The sequence below is a fragment of the Labrus mixtus genome, chromosome 19 (genome assembly GCF_963584025.1).
Source record: "Labrus mixtus chromosome 19, fLabMix1.1, whole genome shotgun sequence".
NCBI lineage: Eukaryota > Metazoa > Chordata > Actinopteri > Labriformes > Labridae > Labrus > Labrus mixtus.
The window spans coordinates 6,344,513-6,364,440 of NC_083630.1; the positions used below are offsets into that span (position 1 = coordinate 6,344,513).

General features: G+C 40.1%; 1 protein-coding gene across 3 annotated transcripts in view; it reads right to left on the minus strand.

Annotated features, from left to right (window-relative positions):
- Nucleotides 1-19,928, minus strand: part of ctnnd2a (catenin (cadherin-associated protein), delta 2a) — a 239,975-nt gene that overhangs the window by 20,239 nt on the left and 199,808 nt on the right. For all 3 annotated transcript variants that reach the window (XM_061063955.1, XM_061063953.1, XM_061063954.1), the window contains exons 17-20: nucleotides 18,008-18,190; nucleotides 14,660-14,833; nucleotides 13,263-13,413; nucleotides 652-901 (exon numbers count right to left, since the gene is read on the minus strand). In XM_061063955.1, coding sequence (XP_060919938.1) covers nucleotides 652-901; nucleotides 13,263-13,413; nucleotides 14,660-14,833; nucleotides 18,008-18,190 — 758 coding nt within the window. The remainder of the gene's footprint in view (nucleotides 1-651; nucleotides 902-13,262; nucleotides 13,414-14,659; nucleotides 14,834-18,007; nucleotides 18,191-19,928) is intronic.

The following is a 19,928-nucleotide window of genomic DNA, read 5'->3' on the forward strand; positions in this document are numbered from 1 at the left end:
TGTTATTACATTTATTCAAGGCTGGCTTTCCTTGAAACTGAGAAAGCTCCTGAAATTCATCAGGAGCTTTTTCTAGCTTATCCCATGAATATTTTTGAAACAGCATCATTTCCTCTCAAGATTGATTTAAACACGAACAACGGAGGTAAAATGAAGCATTTAGTACATTTTCCCAATCTTCTTTCTCTGAGAGAAACCCATGCTTATGTTGTGAGAGTACTAATATATACTCTGAAATAATGGTAAGCACTTTTAATCATTATGACCTATTATACCACTTAAAGACGGTGACAATGCTTTACTCTTTATTAGAAGGGATTCTAGATGCTGGTAAGAATGACCCTACATATTTGAGCTTTTTTATGTTTCTGTGTTCACGCTGGTCATTGCTTATCGTCCGTCTGAGAGCAGTCAAACGGCACTTTCCTCTCGCAAATAGCTAAGAACTGTAATTCACGACGGTATATATTGCTTGGTTAGTGATGATCAGTTGTACACTACTTTTCACAATGCATTGTGGGAGACAATGAGTCCACTATATAGGGCATGATGATACACACTTCCAACACTGCTTCAAAATGGTGTATTCATTCACTGTGAGCAGTGTGTGATTTCGGACACAGCCAAGGTCTCGTACTACGGCCTACTCACTTGTCTCCTTTGCTGCGGGCGATGCCGATGAGTTTCTCTATCCCACCAGCGTCACGCAGGGCTTTGGCGTTCTCCATGTTCTTGGTGATGACTTCGTGTAGTGCGCAGCAGATGGCAGTTACAGTATCGTCTGACATGGCCTTGCTGGGAGGGCCTGTGGTCCCGGAGGTCCCACTGCTGGTGGCATTGTTGTTGCTGCTGCTGCTACTGCCTGGTAACCGATGGATCAAGTCTCTCATGGCATACTTACCTGGTGTGAGAAAATTAAAAAAGAAACAAAAATACTGGTCAGCTTTTACTCTTTGCACATACTTCCGTAAAAGTTTCTTGGAAACATCTAGAAAATTATCTTTGCATGGTTATTACGCTGGTTATAATATAAAGAGGTTATTAGAAAGAGCCTTGACATGAACTTAGAATCATGGTCTGAAAAAATCTATTGGTTGAAGATTTTTATCTGTGCTCAGCCAACATCCCGTCTTTGTACATTCATATTACATTTCAGCATTGTGGGAGCTCCGCATACACACACAGTCAGACATGTACAAACACACAGCGCTGCGCTCCCCTCGTGGCTCTGCTGTTACGCCTCTGCTATATACCGCCTAAAATGGTACAGAGGGCGAATCACTTTGTCCCCCCATCATCCCTCCGCGACATTCAGATTAAAGGCAAAACGTCACACAGATGTAAATATCGTACCTTGAAAGGGCAGTCTGAATAGGGCCCATGATAGTTTATATGCAAATGGATGATTTTAACCACAATCCTTCATGTGGTGTTTTCTCCCCCTTCCCTTATAAATGCATAACCTGTAAGATTGTTCTCCATGTATACTGGTTGTTTTGATTATTAAATGTTAATAAAAAAGACCATGTCCCATTTCTCATTAGAAAAATATAACTGATAATAAATTGTGACTCCTTTTCCGCAACCATGTCTGTCAAAATAACTGACCGAGAGAAAGTCTGACACAACCTCTAGCTCACATGGTGGGTACAGTATAAGGTATCATCAGACTGAAAAGGGTTAACTCAGTCTCCAAATACACATTGCTTTAGTTAATATGAGAGTAGTGTGTTGGCGTATATTTAGATGTCAAATTATGTGAAACATCTAGCTCTCTGGGATCAATCGTCATGTTATTTCCTGCAGTGTTTCTGGGTTAACTACACACACAGAGGAGTTTCCCATGAGAGTGAGATCACCGGATATGAGACTGACTAAGGAGAGGGGCCAATAAAGAAGAGATCATAGCAAATAGCTGGTGAGTGGAGAAATGGAAGAGGACTTGAAGAGACGAGAGGTGATTGTGCTGACGGAGCTTCTGTGTGGAGATTCATCAAACATGAGCGCCAGTGGAGGGGTAAGAAATGCCTTGACCATCATGAAACCTGTCAATTACACTTGAATCATTTTGAGCTTCTGGGATGAAACCCCCAGGTCATGTTCCAAGTAAAGAATCAATTCAGATGCAGAGGGGATTATTGAATGTTGTAATGAATAATGAACCGTGACTGAAATGTGGTTCATGTTTAATAAAACCCACACAAAAGAGGCTCTAGGATGATTCCTCTTACCCTGATGCTCTCTAAAAGGTGCACTTACATCAACCGAGCATCTGCACAGGAATGCAACAGTCTACCCTTCCTGTGACATGCTGGATGTAACAAAGTATCCAATTTAAAGGAGCTTGAGTGCATGCCAGTTTGTGTATGTAAACAACATTGAAGAGCAGTTCATTGTGCCCGTCTCTTTTTTTTTTTTTTTTTTACAAATTCATGTCCTCCACAGAAGAGCTGCATCAGATGAAGTAGATACAAACAGGGAGTGCTGCTATAAGTGTTTATATCTGCTGTTGTATTATCTTCAAGTGGAGCATTACATCCTCGCTAGCACTGGAATCCCCCACTGCTAGCAGCCAAAATAAACTTGTTTGTGATACATTGAAAACACTTTTGAAACTCAAAGGGAGTCTTTTCAGTACAAAACTACAGACTACTTATCTAACTGCCACTCTGATTTGATTTGTTTCTAAAAGGATCTTCCCTTCCAATTGTCATATTGTCTATATTCACTCGTTTCTACTGCAAAGAATTCACCACTACTTCACAATGCCAAACTTGTTCCCATACCAATCCATCACTGTGATATCCACGAAGCCATTTCAGAGTGGTGGTAAATCCCCTGCTCATATTACCTCTAATAAGTCTAAGTGATCTGGGAAGGGCTGAGAACAGCAACGCAATACATAGAGCGGGGAAATCAGATAACACCATCAACCTTCCTAGAATGAGGGCACACACACACACACACACACACACACACACACACACACACACACACACACACACACACACACACACACACACACACACACACACACACACACACACATTAATACCCTAACAACAAAACATTGCTGCTTTACAGTTATAAAGACACACACACACACACACACACACACACACACACACACACACACACACACACACACACACACACACACACACACACACACACACACACACACACACACACACACACACACATTAATACCCTAACAACAAAACATTGCTGCTTTACAGTTATAAAGACACACACACACACACACACACACACACACACACACACACACACACACACACACACACACACACACACACACTTGTGGAGTTGTGAGTTGATTGGCCAAGTGTTATCTCAAGCTGGCAGGCTGAACAGAGGTTAAGCAGTCATTGTCTTTAAGCTGTGAGGACAAAGTTAAGCTGCATCCTATAAGAGGAAGATTCATTATTTGACTGACTTAAATAAGACTGACTAATTTCCTTACTGATTCATGGGCTGATGAAAGACTGATTCATTTGCTTTCTTCATGATTTAATGATCTAACTAATTTCTAAGTGAGGGAGTGAATTATTTACTGACTGACTAATTTAAGGCCTGATTGACGGATAATTTACCGAGTGAATGACTGACAATTTATTGATTGAATGACTGGCTAATTGAGTGGCTAATTTATCAGCCGACTGGCTGATCTGGTAATAACAAAAGATGGCTGAAGAGTTTAAATAAGACGTTAGAACTGTTAGAGGCACATCTCTGTGAATGTGTTTGTCTCAGTGTTTTCTGCTTACAGGAAGATGCTCTGATAAACTGCTGTCAGCATTTCTCAAAAATATGCTTGCATGTGTGCGTCCGTGTGTGTGTGTGTGTGTGTGTGTGTGTGTGTGTGTGTGTGTGATCAGGTGTGTGCATGCACATCCCTATCAGTCTCTGCAACGTCATCACTTTGGTCCCACAGGGAGAGAGTACAGAACTGAGAAGGTGATGTGGAAGGAGAGTGGGGAAGAAAGGTTGAAAGAGGATAAGGAAACAGCAATGTAGTCTGCCATGTTAGAGAGAGAGACGGAGAGGAGGTAGAGGAATGTCAGAAGGAAAGAAAATGTGAGGAAAGACAGAAAAAAAGTTTAGCCCACAAAGGGATATATACGCTGAGAGGAATGCAATGCGAGACACCTTGATAGCAGACGAATCAAAGAGAGAAGTCCTCGTTATTTCCAATCCTTTTAATAACACAGCTTGTTAGAGGAAGACGCTGCTGCAAAACACGACTGAAAGCCTCAGAAACACACCACCTTTAAATTACCCACAAACAACAACACATGCACACAAATTCACATCTCACCTGCACATGCACGGTGCTCATTATCTGGATTTCTGCTGGTTTACTTCCGTGCTTTAGTTTGTTTGTTTTGTTGGGGGATATTTGGTCTTAGTTGTTTGTTTTGATGTGAGATGTTTTTAGGAGACACTGTAGATTGTTTTGAATCTTAACTTTGCAAGGTCATTTTTTGCCACTTGGGGGTTGTAGTTTTATAATGGAACAAATATTAATTCTATATACAGACAGAGGACTAAACTAAACTAAAGCAAAGCCGTTCTCTGACACCACTTTAATCGAATAAAATCATAGCCTCATCCTGACATCCAGACACCATGATACCCAGAGCCAGAAGCTGCAAGAAGCTTATGGATGAATTATAGATTCATATAAACGAGAGGGAGTTGCTGCACTCTCCTAAAGTCAATGCAAAATTCAACGCATTTTAAAAGCTAAATCTTTTGATGTGCTTATTACCCTGATGAAGATTTTTTTTGTTAAAATTGGTTTAAAATAACTAAATATAAAATGTATCTCTTAAGGACTAAAAGTTTGCGGTATTTAATACAATATGATCATACTAAATGTATAAGACTGAGTACAACAGAATAAAAACTATAACTGATCAGTGTGTTGTAGAGCTTAGTGTGAAAACAAGGATCTTTGTGAAACTATGATCTCAGTTTAAATAGGTAGTAATACAGCAAAAAGAGCAGAGAAAGAAATAAAAGGGCTGAGGAGCAAATTAAGACAGATTTTCCTCATGAGTGGGTGGTGACTCTTTCTACTCTAAAGCTCTACTATGACAAAAGACTTCACCTCTAAATGCCGGAGCACAACCTCCTTCTGTCTTTGTTGCTAAGATGTGAGCTGCACCTGGAACATGTCCTCAAGGAGAGAAACAAGCCCTGTGCTGATCACTGCACAGTCTAATAAACCTGTATTACAAGACTCCTCCAATATAGCCATCTTCACCTGGGAGCCACGGCTGGTAATATATTCCTGCGCTGCATTCCCTTATGTGTTGCTAACTCCCGCTGAGCAGGGCGTGCTTCATCAGGGCCATAATGGCTGATTTGATTTAAAGAGATCCAATTACCCTCAACAATGGAGTGATTTGATTGTTTACTGACGGAGAAGGGAGAGTGTTATTGAAGCAAAATTGGAGGTAATTGTCTCAGGGAGATGTGGGGAAGATGAAACGGCTTGATTGGCTGTGGCGTCGGACTGTCTGAGAATAAAGAATGGTTAATACACACTTATCAGTGACTGGGGTCCCTGAGGTGGGCTGCTGTACGCTTACTGGTATAAAAAGCTTCTGGCTGTGTTTGAGCCAGAAGCTTCTTATACCTTATTCCTTGAGTGAATAAAAGCCTATGTTACAATAAAGGTTTACCACCTTAACAACGGACCAACAGAGCTGTTAAATAATGAGAATGTGATGAGGGCAGACTGAAAGAAACATACATAAGTGAAAAGGGTATACCTCAAATGACCATATTTGAAAATAAACTGTATACATATATACAGTATATGTTTTAATTATGTTTAAAAAAGCTGATCTGAACAGATGAAGCACTAAAGTTAAAATATTTGTTGGTTGAAAATCTGAAATCAACATGGTATGCTTACGGGGGGCTATTGCTGAAAATGAAATATTCAGTGACAAGTTTTCAGTGACTGTGTGCATCACTGGGTTTTCTTGTTGTACATAACATCATCAACAGGGGGCGCCAGATTCAAAGCAACAGGGAGTTGAATCCTCTTCGGTGGGAATATTCCTTTATTAAAATCATGAAAGTGATATGGTTATGGTCCTTGGATGGCAGCCTCCGAGAGTTCAAACTGAGAATGACTACACAGCAGAATTAGATCAAATATCATTGTTATTACTCAGGGAGGAGGGAGAGGTGTTATGTTGACAACAGTTTTACTCATTTCCCCTTACTATAATTTAAAACGTAAAAAAAATTACAGCTTTCAAATGAGTTCTGGATTATGTGCTCATTTGTGAAAAATAACACCAACACACACAAACACACCCTGCAGCCCCCAGTTTTCATCATCCTCACATCCTCATCAAGCCGCAATAGATATGAATGACCTCATGGTAAAGTCGGACTGGAATATGTTGTGCATTTCTTTGAACTTATAAATGAATGGGTAAAACAGAATGCAGAAAGAGTGTGGATAGATGAAACATGCACGGCAGGTTTAAAGAGGTCAGAAATGGAGGTAATTGGAAAACGGCATGCCATTGCTTTCCCATTGTAAAATATTCTGCCTCCCTGTCTTTAGGGCTTTTCCCAACGGTTATATCTCGCCCTATGTTTGTGTCTTTGATGTCTGTGGATGACGGATTTATAGAGAACGCTGTAGAGAAGGGAGAGACACAGCCAGCGAGTGAGGGAGAGAGGGAGAGAGGGAGAGGAACCTGTGGCTTCATTAACACACACAGTGTTTTTATGAGCTCAAAGAGACAGAGAGTAGAGAGTTCCCATTTTGATTTTTAGTGAAGTGATATTGCACAGTCTCTCAGTGATGATCAGGTGGGTTCTTACAAGTGAAGATATTTTCTCGAATGGATAACAATCATAAAGAGGAAACTTTGCAAATCATTAACTTATTTAATTTTGAGGTTTTATAACTTTGACATATCTAAAAGCTGAACTGAATGTATCTGTTACCCATCCGTGTTCATCTACAATCTTTTGAAATCCTGGAAGGACAGGAACCCCTCCAAAAAAAAAGGTCATCAACACTTGACAGCTCCTTCATTCCCTCTCAGTATTTCTCTTTCATTGTTCTCTGTTTCTACCTCTGTCTGTTGTGCTCCCAGTCTGGCACGGTGGGGAGGAGAACAGAGAATGCCAAAGAGAACAAAATGTGCTGCTAAAAGATGTGCCAGACCCCTAACACACTAGAGATTCATCCCAAAAGGAGAACGAGAAATTTCATCAAGTACCGCTGCAACAGGGACAGTGAAGTGTTTGTCAACTTAGTGCGAGTCAGTGGACACGACCACTCTGTCTTTCAGCCCGCTAACCATCCACAGTTGTTTAAGCTCACATCCACAGTACAGTCTGCTAACATCAGGGACAAATAATATGTAAAAGATGGAGGAAAGGCTAAAACACAAAACTCTTTTTTTTAGTGATTTTAAAAATATTCGTTGGCAAGTTGGATTAGCATGAAATGTAATTTTTGCCCCCTGCTTAGAGCAATCCATCAATGTTCTAGAGTGTGTGTGTGTGTGTGTGTGTGTGTGTGTGTGTGTGTGTGTGTGTGTGTGTGTCTGAGAATAAAATGTTTTCATCAAAGGATTGAAACCACTGCGTTTTCCAAACCTTATTTATATTAGTGCCTGACCTCAAACGGACACACATTCTCCCAAACACACACACACACACACACACACACACACACACACACACACACACACACACACACACTTGCAATTAGTGACATCCCCGCGGCGCACTACTTCAGTTTCCTTGGTAACAATGCCTAGCACTGATGTCATCAACGCGAGACACAAAGAGTGAGAGACTGCAAGAGAGGGAAGGTGAGGCGCTATGAGCTCATGTCTGAAACCACACAGAGAGGAGACGGAGAGAGAGGAGCAGCTTCTGGCACATATGGATGGGAAGAGGAGAATAAAGAAAGAGATAGAATGAGATATACTGGCATGTTGTAGATAAGAGGGTGCTTTTGTCCCACGTGGGAACAACATTGTAGAGTAAAAATGATGGAAGGAGAGTATCAGGGGAAGTGATAGAGAGGTGTGGTATGACAAGAGAAGAAGACAAAGAAAGAGGAGCCGGTCAAATTCCAAAAGACTTTAGTGTATGTGTTCTGCAACCATTAAGCAATGGGGGAAAGTAAATCCGTTATCACACCATGTTTTAATTGTATGTGATTCAAACCGAACTGAAGAGCTTCTGCATCTGTCACACAAGAGGACACCGGGAACAAACTTGTGCATGCACCAAAACAAGCACTCTCTGATTCTCATGAAAGAGATGTTCTTGAGCCACCTTCAAGGAAACCATGGAGAACTCTGATGTCTGATGTCGGGTTATTTCAGAAGTCCAAACGCAGGAAGGTAGCCAGCAAACTTGGTCCTTTAAAAGCTGACAGGTTAGATTTGATGTCTGTTCAAACTGTCCCTGACTCGAGATGAAATATTTTTCGGTGATTCATCATGAGTTATGTGTTCACCATAATTGAGAAAAACAACTTCTTCTTAAACTCAATGTTGTCATTTTATCAGTCATTTATCTGAGGATAATATAATCACATGCATAAAAAAACATTGCGCCACTTTGCTAAATGGAACAGATTTTTAAACGGCTGACTTGTTCTTTGATGTAAGTGAAACTCAAAAAGTTTTTATACATCATATATTTAATGCCATCCCCGACGAAGGACCTCACGTTAGGACTCCATGTTTGGAATTTAAATCATATCCGTACTGCAGGATCCAGAGACTCAATTAGACGAAGCAGTTGGAGCCCGTCTCTCCATCTAAAAACCATTAAATGAATTCATTAAATGTCTTGAATTAATACAGATTTCTGCATTAATCACTATTTCATTCAACACTAACTTTGGTTTGGATTTGGTTGCAACTGCAGCATGTGTTTATGAGCATCTTTCGTAAATGGCTGCTATATTTGAAAATATATATATATATCTTTTTGGCATTCAAGTGCTCTTCCCAATTCATGTGTGTCAAATTACCATCTGTAAGTAAATGGGGAAGAATTGGGCTGACAGACGCTGTTGCAGTGAATGGGAGTCATTCGTTGCTACACAGGCGTACAGTGTATTATGCAAATCACAAACTATGAAGGAGGTTAAATCAAGAGAAAGACAAAAACACTGACGGATCAGAAGAATGATTCTCAGTGGCGTCAATATGCCGCTAAATCCCATTACAGAGGGATTGGAATTTAAGCTTACATATAGGGTTAGGTCTTTAGCTGTCATTGCTCTCGCTTCATTTTCTCTATCTAGTGTGAATCGGCCTCTCTCTGCTCTTTCTCGCTATCCTTCCTTAGCCCTGCGCCTCTAATGCTTGTCTTGCTGCCATCGAATCATACAGTGCTTCCTCGAGGATTTGACACTCTGAGGTTATTGTGTGCGAAAATGATTCTCATCTCGGCTCACTCTGCCGAGCTCTCATGCAAACCACTATTCCCCAACGGTGATGCTGCCAAACTCACCGGCACTAACAGCTTATGACACACCATCACATGAGACAAATTCTTTTTATTTTTTTCCCTTTTGAGAAAGAGGTGATTTACTCTCGATTTGCCAAGCAAAAACATAATATAATTAGTTGAAACTTTGATCTGACGAAGACATCAGAGCGTCCTTGTGAAATGATTTTGTCGCTTTGGGTAAAGCTGTTGTTCTGCAGGAGTGCATGGTGTAAAGATAAAGGTGTTTGACTTGGAGGTTGGAGTCACTGTGATGAATAAAGCTTGAGAACACGGTCCAAATGGAGCATGTCTCTTAGGGGTGCCTGGACTCCACTTCTTCTCTGTCAGCACGCATCAACTCACATCTTGCTAAGAGCAAAGACTCAACCCTGAGTGATCCCTCTCACTTTTCTTCTTCTCTCTCCATTTCTTCCTGCATTACTGAGACTTCCTGTCTTACTGTGTGTCATTAACTCTGACTGACTGTTTTGAAAATATTTGCCATTTGTCTGTCACGACATATTAGAACAGAAGTTGATTTGTGAGCTGATTCTTAAGATGTAGTTCAGTGTTCACCTTGTCAACACTTGTTTTTGATGAAGAGTATTTGTTGACGTCCCCTTTTTAATGACTAAATTGTGTATATAAAGGGTAAACATATTGAAAACATAAATTAATGCAAAATGTCTGTAAATAAAGCAATGACAAATAAAAATAAGATGAAAAGTTTGCTGGTTTTGAGGGGACAACCACAGTTTGAAGAGTGTTGTTTTAGTTTTAAACTAATCATTTATCTGCAATAATTGCTCTGTGGGGACAAATTCTCCCTGCCTTCATGCATCTTTCTTATAGTTATGGAACAATTTTTCCTTTTGCATGTCAGTGATTAAGCCAAACAAAGCAACCTTTGTGTGCTGGTGTCTCAAATACCAGCGCCCTGTCGGTTGGAAAGAGGGATACCAAACGACCTGTGAACACATTTTTTCTTTAATATTCAAACCAAACAGAGAACTTTGGGGTAAATCCACAATAGCAGGGATTGTGGCTGCTAATAGCACCATGAGTTGCGCATCATTTGCTCCCACTATCTGCTGTGTAATGATATTCAGGCTCAAACACACCCATAAAGTTTGCAGCTCCGTGCAATACGCTATTGTTTTGCATCTGATTGTGGAGATGTGCCGTCAGCATGTCTCCATGCTTTAAAACTATTGGTACTGGACTGAAATTTTGTCGTATGCAGAAAATTACAATCTTCTCTTAAATATCTGGGTTTGTTAGATTGAATCAAAAATGTCCATGTCAATGTAAACAAGCAGAACAAATTGACCTTTTGCGTTTAAAAAAACAATGACACATACAGTCAAAACCCCAACAATCCCTCTTAAGATTCGGCTGCACCAACATGCCGTGAACAAAGGGGTCGATTGGTGAGCAAAAATGCTCGAGAGATCACTACACAGAAAACAGAGGAAATTGCATTTGGCATGTGTCTGACCACTACTTTAAAATGTAAAAACTCCACCAAATAAATATCTGCGACTGAGCTTCTACGAATAAGCCTACAAAATAACATTTTTAATGCTGGCTTACATCTTTCTCTTTGCCCCTAACCACGCTCTGAACACTGCATATGAACCGTTACCATCATGAGATATATGGTCCCGTTTTAATAATGTCAGACTGACTAACTTTATTGTACACCAGTCAATCCTAACATTGAATATGGAGCTGAGTCCCAGATCAAGATCACATGGAACCTCTGTGAATATTTATTTGGTGTTTGAATGTTGTGTTTAATGACTGTATCTTTAATAATGTGTTGTATATGGAGCTACTGTGACGCAAGTCAAATTTCAGACCTGAAAAGTGACAATTAAGTCTTACTGTATAGTGAATGGTGAATGGTAAATGGACTTGAGCCTATATATCTCTTCTGTAGACTTCTGAGTACTAAAAACAGCGTAAGTCACACCTACCCATTCACACCCAGAGCAGAGGCTGATTTGTAAAGTGGCCATGAGAATTAGCTAAGTAGCTGATGAAGCAGCAGGAGCAACCTGTGGTAAGGTGTCTTGCCCACAGACACAATAGACATGCAGGAGCCGGGGATCGAACCCCCAACCTTCCAGTTGAGAGACACCAGATTCTAACACTGAGCCACAGCCGCCGCTGTCAATCAATCAAGGTTAGTGTTTTTCTCCTTTAGTGTTTGATTAAATAAATCTGCAAACACAAATCACCGTTACTAAAGGAGAACGATTATTTTCTTTCTATACTGTATGTCTTAATTTGCCTCATTTATCCTGTCTTTGTCTTATTGTAAATCTCTTAATTCTTAGAAGAAAAAAAAAACACTGGGAGCAGTAATCACATGCAGGATGATAACCGTGTTATCCTGCAACTGAATAAGTCAAGCGTTTATTCGAATGAAAATGCCAAACACATTTGAATTGATTTTCACTGTGAATTTGCAAGTAATTACATTATTTCATTTTTTTGTTTTTCAGCTTTTTCTCTGAAAAGCACACGTTCATTACAGAGTACTTATTTTTCCACGAATCTCCTCTCTCTCTCTCTCTCTGCTGCGAAAGCTAAAGGCTGTTAAAGACATAAACCACAAAACTGACCAATTATCTCTAACATTTTAATCAATGAAACACTTTTCCAACGCAAAACATACACTCTTCACTTCATAAAAGGTCAAATAGAGAAACTGATTAAATGTTTTAGTATGTGGACTGGTTTTTTACTCTCATATTATTCAAATGAAACATTTACTTTGACGACCTTATGGCAAATGGCTTTGTCCCAGTTAATGTAGGTAGAGGACCAGAATATTCCATTAACACCAGTTATATAAATTACATTTTTCATATTATTTGAGCTGAAATTGATCAACTTAAACACAATTATGCATTTTAATAATATCTGCCATCATATTCCTATGACACCTTATTCCTGGGCCAAGCCTTTCGTTTGATCATCTCATTCACTCCTTTATCTCTATCACTCTGTCTTCAGCCTGTTCTCTTTCAAAAGCATATCATCTGTTCCTTTTTCTCACCATCTCCACTATCTTTTCTTGTTATCTACTCTACTCTTATTTCTAACAACAAACAGACTTAACAGACTATTTGTTGATTAAACTGCTAGTAAGAAAACGACAGTATGATTTACTGGCGACCGGTCCAGAATGGCTCCAAACCCTGCAACCCTGAACAGAAAAAGCGGTATAGATAATGGGTGGATTGATGACAATTTCTCAAATGAACAAAGGAAACTTAACTGAAAAAGTCCAAACTTTCACCACCATGGTTATAATGATAATTACCAATTATAAACAATGTCAAATAATGTCCATCAATAACATCATTTAATGAGTCACAGTCTTACAGCGGGCCCTTACATTCTTGTTGGTGAAACAAGCCATCATACAACATTACTGCTAACAGGCAGAGGTGACTACAGATTGGAAGGAGTATAACATCACGTCTAATTGGTGCAATTGGCAACAAGCTCTTTACTATTGCATTACATCACTTAAACACAGGCTCTTGACTTGCATATTCTAAATGAGCCAATTAAAACGGGCTTGCTCTTTACAAACAAACAGACACTTCAACCAAGCATAACAGTTCAGGTGTACTAATTTATGGGATGTTTAAGAGATGTAAAGCACCAATGAACAGTGTCACCACGTAATTGAATCTCTCAGAAAAGTTTTGATCTGTACTCACCGATGAGCTCCTTGTTCCTGATGTCCAGGGCCATATTTCGGAGAGCGGTGGCCACGGCACACACCACCTTGTCGTTGTCTATCCTCAGTAACTCCACCAGGATGGGAAGGCCTTTGTCCTTACGAACAGCAGCCCGAATGTACACCGACCACTGACAAGAGGAAAGCAGATTAAAATTAGTGGAACCATTGTACATGCAACATTTCAAATAAAAGTGAGGCTGAAGTACAACACAGTACAAAAAAACTGAACTATCCAATTGTCTGTTGGTGGAGTCAGTAATGTTGTGGTCATCTATTTTCGTCATTGATTTTAATCCCTGCACTGTCTATATGTCACTATGCCATTATCCATCCATTTAACCATACACACAAGAAATAAAGTATTAACAATAGGATAAAGAAGAAAAAGACAGGTAAACCACAAGGGCAAGGCTGAGAGAAAGATGTTATCCAATTATATTGTGTTTTATTTTTAAATCACAATTTAAAAACAGCAGTGTTCACCACAGTACTTAACAGTCCACAAAAAGTGGACTCAAAGAACAACATGCTCAGAATAATTCAAAGTCTGTTGGATGGTGTAGGGAACCAATTTAACAATATTCAAACTTAATGTGTCTTGCATTGTTTATTTTGTGTGATGTGGCATTTATACAGCATCCAAATCAGCCCTTTGAATTTTAATAAAGACTGAACTTTAAGCAGATGTTCAGGGTGTTAGAAAAAAGTTGTTTACACAAACACAACCTGCTACTCAGACTCGCTAAAAACCATTTCATTCACATAGCTTATTGATAAACACAATGTAAACCCGAAATGTTCTGGAAAAAAAATGTTGTCATGCCAACGGATCATCCATCAAGGTGACAGAGCAGAAAAACTCGAGCTATATTTAAATTTTAAATTTTTAAAGTACTGTGTCAGTGCGGAGAACTTCTTGGTTACAGACGGTGATAGTTAACAGGTAGTCTACACACTTGCACACTCACATTTTTGTACACATACAGACAGAGCAGTCAGTCCACCATCCTCAAAGGAATATATCCCCATACTTTCACAGCATGGCAAAGTAAGGAGAAGCTCAGAATAAATGCCTTTCTTTCATACTAATGGGGAATAAAATGCATTTGAACACAAATTTACATTTAAAGTTTCCAGTGCTTATCTAACGCCCCGTTTAGAGCTGTGAAACAATAAATCTAAGAGCCATGTGATTGCCAATGCCAACAGATTAATGCACTTAAAAGTAGAAAAACCTGTACCAGAATGTGGTTCATTGTGCTTTTTACATCATTCTACATATGTTCCCCTGTAATATTTTAGAGTCACAATTAAGTTGCATTTAGAAATTAGGAAGGCTTTTAGTAAAATCAAACACTTTTAACCAGTGATTACCTTCCAGCTGCCTGCAGCCAGGTTCTGCAGAGCTCCGGCTGCTCCCTCCAGTGTGTCAGGGTTGGAGCATTCAGACAGCAGGGTGAGGTAGGGCTTGACAATGGTGGGGTGCCAAAGCATCTGAACCCCTTTGGGTGGATCTGCTGTGTCTGGAAAGGGGCCCACGCCATCCCACTGTAAAAAATGAGACAAAACACAGTCACTTTCTTTGGTTAACTTTTCTTAACTACCCAAGAATTGAGCTGTAAACTCCTTTCCTGCAGTGTAATTCTTTGCATCAACAACTTGGACCACACCCATCGTAAGTAAGCTCTGTAGTGTCACAGGGTCATGGACTACACCTTCATGCATGGTGACAAGTTAAACCAGTGAAAATGGGATGTTAAATGACACTAAGAGCACCTCAGCATGATCAAAAAAGAACATGGTTCCTTCATCTAACTTCTCTCTCTATTTGCTTTTATCAATTGAGCTGATTCCACACCTGCAATATTCATGAAAGGAAGACATCTCAGGTTTGAATGCTCTGTATTAAATAGTCTAACAGACACTGAGTAAATCCATCCCTGTCAACCTGGTATGTTAGAGAGAATTGTGATGGAAGGGAAAGGTGGGTAAGGGCACAGAAAGAAAAGAGGTGCCTGTGAAAAGCGAGACTATGGGTGAATATTTTACTCCTACATTTGCTTTGAGAAATAAAGCGAAAGCTGCACAGCACTTTTCCTCTTTAACTCCATCCTCCTCCACTGGAATATAGTCCCTTGATGTTTGAATCTTTTGTTGAGTGACATGCCCACACCTCTTTAATGTTGGCATGAACCCACATCTATCTCTCGCTCCTTCCCTCCCCTTTGATTTCTATTTTTTATCTTTCGTCGCTCCTGCTCGTCATTAATTCTTGTCCCCTTCCTCTCCTGTTGATTCCGTCTCTCAACTGCTCTCTTGATTTCCCTCTCGATTATTTCTTGCCTCCCTCTCTCCCTCTTTTCTTACTCTATTTCCATCCTTCTCTCTCCAGCTCTCAGTGTTTCCTCTCCCCATCGACCTTCTATGTTTCGCACTACTGCTTTCCCTCCTCCCCTTGTCTCAAGGTAAACTAGGCTAGTCTGTGTCTTGAGAGAGGAGCTGTGGAGTGTGAGCTCCTTCTTGAGTATTTGTGTGTGTGCATGCATATTTGTATCTATACATAGATTCTCTGTTTATAAAATCAAAGGCATCTTGTAGTTTGACATGTTTAGGGGAACCACACCAAGAGGCTTCGACTCCTTTACACCAGAGTACTGTCTGTTGCTTTCAGTAGAGATTTTCTACCAACTAAATATTAATGTATGATATTCATTTGCTTATTTAAAATTCTCAAAAGATAAGAATACAGTATTCACTATGAGTCTTCCCAACACACATGTACTATTATATCTTTTAACTGTATGGTTTAGGCTTGTACATAAAAAACAGCTAAGCCAGCTTTTTGTATGCAAGATTTCTGCTCAAAGATTTGTATTTTTTTAACAACGTTACCCTTTTATCACATGAGAAACTATTGTAGATATTCTGACATCTTTCCAATAGTTTCTTGGTAAATCTGGAAATGCAGAGTTCATCTTAAAAAGACAAAAACAAACGTCTTTTCTGTTAATGTTTCACTTGTTGTTGTTTTTAGACACTTGGGGCAAATGAAAATAGATGGAAAAGTCTCTAGTAGCAGAACTATGTGTGTGTGTTGGTCTATATGTTTTTGTGAGGTTGTGTGTGTTCCAGGAGTCCATTAGAAGTGTTAAGGTCTAGTTCAGGCTCCCATGCTGATCCTTGGCCCTGCTGTCTGAACCTCTAATAAATGATTAAGGAGACTACATTACAGTCTAACTGCGTGTCTCCCTTCCTCACGCAGCCTCTCTAACTAACTCTCTTCTCTCTGTCTGGTATCTTCCCTACATCATCTCCCCCATCGCCTGCTCTGTCTTGCCCTGTCTCTTGGCTCAGCTCCCCTTTCTCTCACACTCTATATATCTGTCTGTGTCCAAGTAACTACTATCCCCCACGCTGATATTTGTGGCAAAGTGTGCTCCAGTCTGCATTAATCTCACCATGACTGGCTGTCCATCCCATAGCTTGTACAAAAAAAGTTATGAAGAATAACATGCTGTTTGGTTGTGTCCAGCATTGGCTTTAAGTGGGATTCAGGTTTGGCTATTTTTAGACGTCATTCATAAATACTTCTGTCCTAGTTTTTCTTCTCTCTATTTGTCTGTGCAAATGGTTCTTGTCCATGTGTGTCAGATGTTTCAGTTAAATACAAAATGCCCATTTGGAGGAGTGAAAATGGCACAGTAATGTGTTGCATTAGCCTGGGGAGCAAATGGCTGAAAATAGATCATTTAATGAGAATTTAGCTGTGGGTCTGGAGTTTGGTTTGGGTCTCACACACCAGTCAACTTAAGTTGGTTTGTATTTGAAGGCTGCAAGTACAGGCTGTTTGAATCTTTTTTTGCCCACGTATAGTTCTAACAAACATGCCCACATCCCTGACCTAAGCTCTGGTCTATACGGCGGTCAGGTGTACTTTTGACTTCATAAGACCATTGTGTGTTATTCATGGTCAGAACTTTTACCTGTACTGTAAAAAGAGCGACAGCAGGGATGATGAGGGAGTTAAGCATATCAGAATGAAAGATGCTTTTAACGAGAAAGAAAGAAGGTGTTTTACATTTTCAAATATAGATAATGCAAAAACTAAAAATGCAAAATGTTTTACCTTTGAGCCAGTTCACTTCAACAATTCAATGCTTTTAAACTCGGCTTGTTAAAATAGCCTGTGATCTGAGTCTTCCAGCCATGTTTTCCATTATCTACCAAAAGTATTCCTTTTGGCAGCAAGGCTGCCTCAACTCACTCTGCACACCTGCTTCAACATGAAAGCTGACTACTGATACTTGTTGCACCCCAGTGATTATTTTCAGATGGGGACAAATTAAAGAAGAAGCTTGAATGATTATTTGGGAAAAGAGGTCAGTGATTAATTTGAGTTTGACATTGAATAGCATGCTATGGCCCTTGTTTGCATTGACACATATGGTAGAGTTTGGCTTGGTGTGTTAGTCATAGCTGTGCTACCATCATCAAAAAACCAAATGAGGGAATATATTTTAGTTGCGTCCATTCCCCAAGTCAAGCCCCTCAAACTTGTGGAGTTGAACAAGAAGAGTTGAAGCTTCTTTAGATGTCCAACACTGATGCTGCCTTTGTTTCTTTAGAAGCGGTAATACAATGATTATAAACTGTATTTTGATCCATTGCGTTTTTTCCATTAGTGCCTTCCAATCATCGTTTTTCTGTCATCTCTGTTCTTACCTGATCAGCTCCCTTCTTTTTCTTCTTCTTCTTGCCCCAGCAGCCAGAGCTCTCGCTGTCGCGTCCGTTGGCATCACAAAGCAGGCTGTCTAGCTCCTCCAGACCCCCCTGCTGGCCGTGGGACGTCTCGGCAGCCAAGCGGTACGATAGGTTCCTCAGGATGCAAACACAGTTCTCTACAGTCTGGATATGGAGAGTCAGGAAACACCAAAAATGTTAGCCGGAAGGATTGGAGGGTCAGAGAAGGAGGGGGGAGTCGAAAAAAATGAGAGATATAAATGAATACAGAGAGAGTCGAGGTGGGAGATTTGTGTTTGATGACATTTAATGAAACATATCGCTTGAAAACACAGCACAAACTCAAAGTCAGAGCACGCTAATCAAAACCGCCCACTCTCATATTTTTACACTGTCGGCCTACAACCCCCACCCACCAGCCAGACAGAGGCAGAGAGTGAGAGGCAAAGATAAAGCCAGAGAGAGAGAGAGAGCGAGAGAGAGAGAGAGAGAGAGAGAGCGAGAGAGAGAGAGAGAGAGAGAGAGAGAGAGAGAGAGAGAGAGAGAGAGAGTAAAGAAGAAATATAATCTCAGGTAATAAGCCTTTGTGATTTGTTAGCTCTGACTTTGAAATGAGATTAGAGGAAACTCAGGTAAATGAGGAAAAACGACAAGCCCGATATATTGTATCACACCCCATTAAACACTAAGTTTAGAAGCAAACTCCCGAGCCGAGGGCCACGTGACAGTGTATGTTGTCTGTGCTTAAGTGTGTACTTGTGGTGAATGTGAATTCATGTGCTTGTTTGTGTTTGGTATCGCTGAGAAAAAGGGGAGTCATCGAGTCACCAGAGTGGAAACTAAACAAAGACAAATCATCAATCTTCTCTCTTTCTGACCGTTGGTTTATGCAAAAACAACTAAGGAGTGTAATTGAACAGCCTCAAGAGATGCGACAAACATAACAATGTCTCACTCGAGCGAGCTGCAGTCATGTCTGAAATTCTATTCACATACATCATATATTAGAGATTCATGTAGGAGAAGTTACGTTCGATTCACAACTTGCTTTGACATTTCATACTTCCATCTGTTCTTAGCATTCATTCAGTGCCTTGTGTTTTTGGCTGCACAGTATGAGGAATAAAAGAAGTCTTGATTTTGGATTTAAATGGATTCAGTTTACTTATCGTCTCCACAGGACGGTCAGAGGTCGCGGTTGGTTTCTGAACAGCAGGCCCACGGGAGGAATTCAGCTCATAAAATTGTAAAAGTTTCTATAAAACAAGTGAGCACAAGATTCCATCCACCTCTCTCGCTGAAGGTTTCGCCTGTGTGACCTTGTGCTTCTTTCTGCATTGTGTTTTTAGAATCCATAAAGCGCTCCTGGGGACGCGTACTACACAACATTAATGACCTTTCTAGTGAACTACTAGCTGCAGTGGCAACCTCATTTAATGTAGACTGTTATACATCCACATCTTATAATCTAGGACATTTCAGAATTCTATTTGTTGTGTAAGTGGGGTGATTTTAAATTACTGTATCAGTTGAGTTAATTGGCTCTTAGCTGTGTGTCAGTACATGCTGTGAAAGCCATTTAAATGTCTCTTAGACTTCCTCACAGCTGTGCAGTTCCTTACAGCATAATAGCAGCAATCTGTAGATTGTGTTTAATGGGACAGTTGACTATAAAACATAATTGTCACATTAGGTATAGTGAAAAGTCTTCTGATCTTTTGGATTCTGTCTGCATATGTGAACATGAAAGGAAAAAGGGGAGACAGCGCAGACTGTCTTGATCAAAAAGCAAAGAATACAGAGAGCGATGGTGAGAGAGGTGTGAGATGGAGACTGAATAAAAGAGGAGATGAGCACAGTTAATGTCAGATCAGGTCTTAAAGTATAACTTCAACATTTAAGT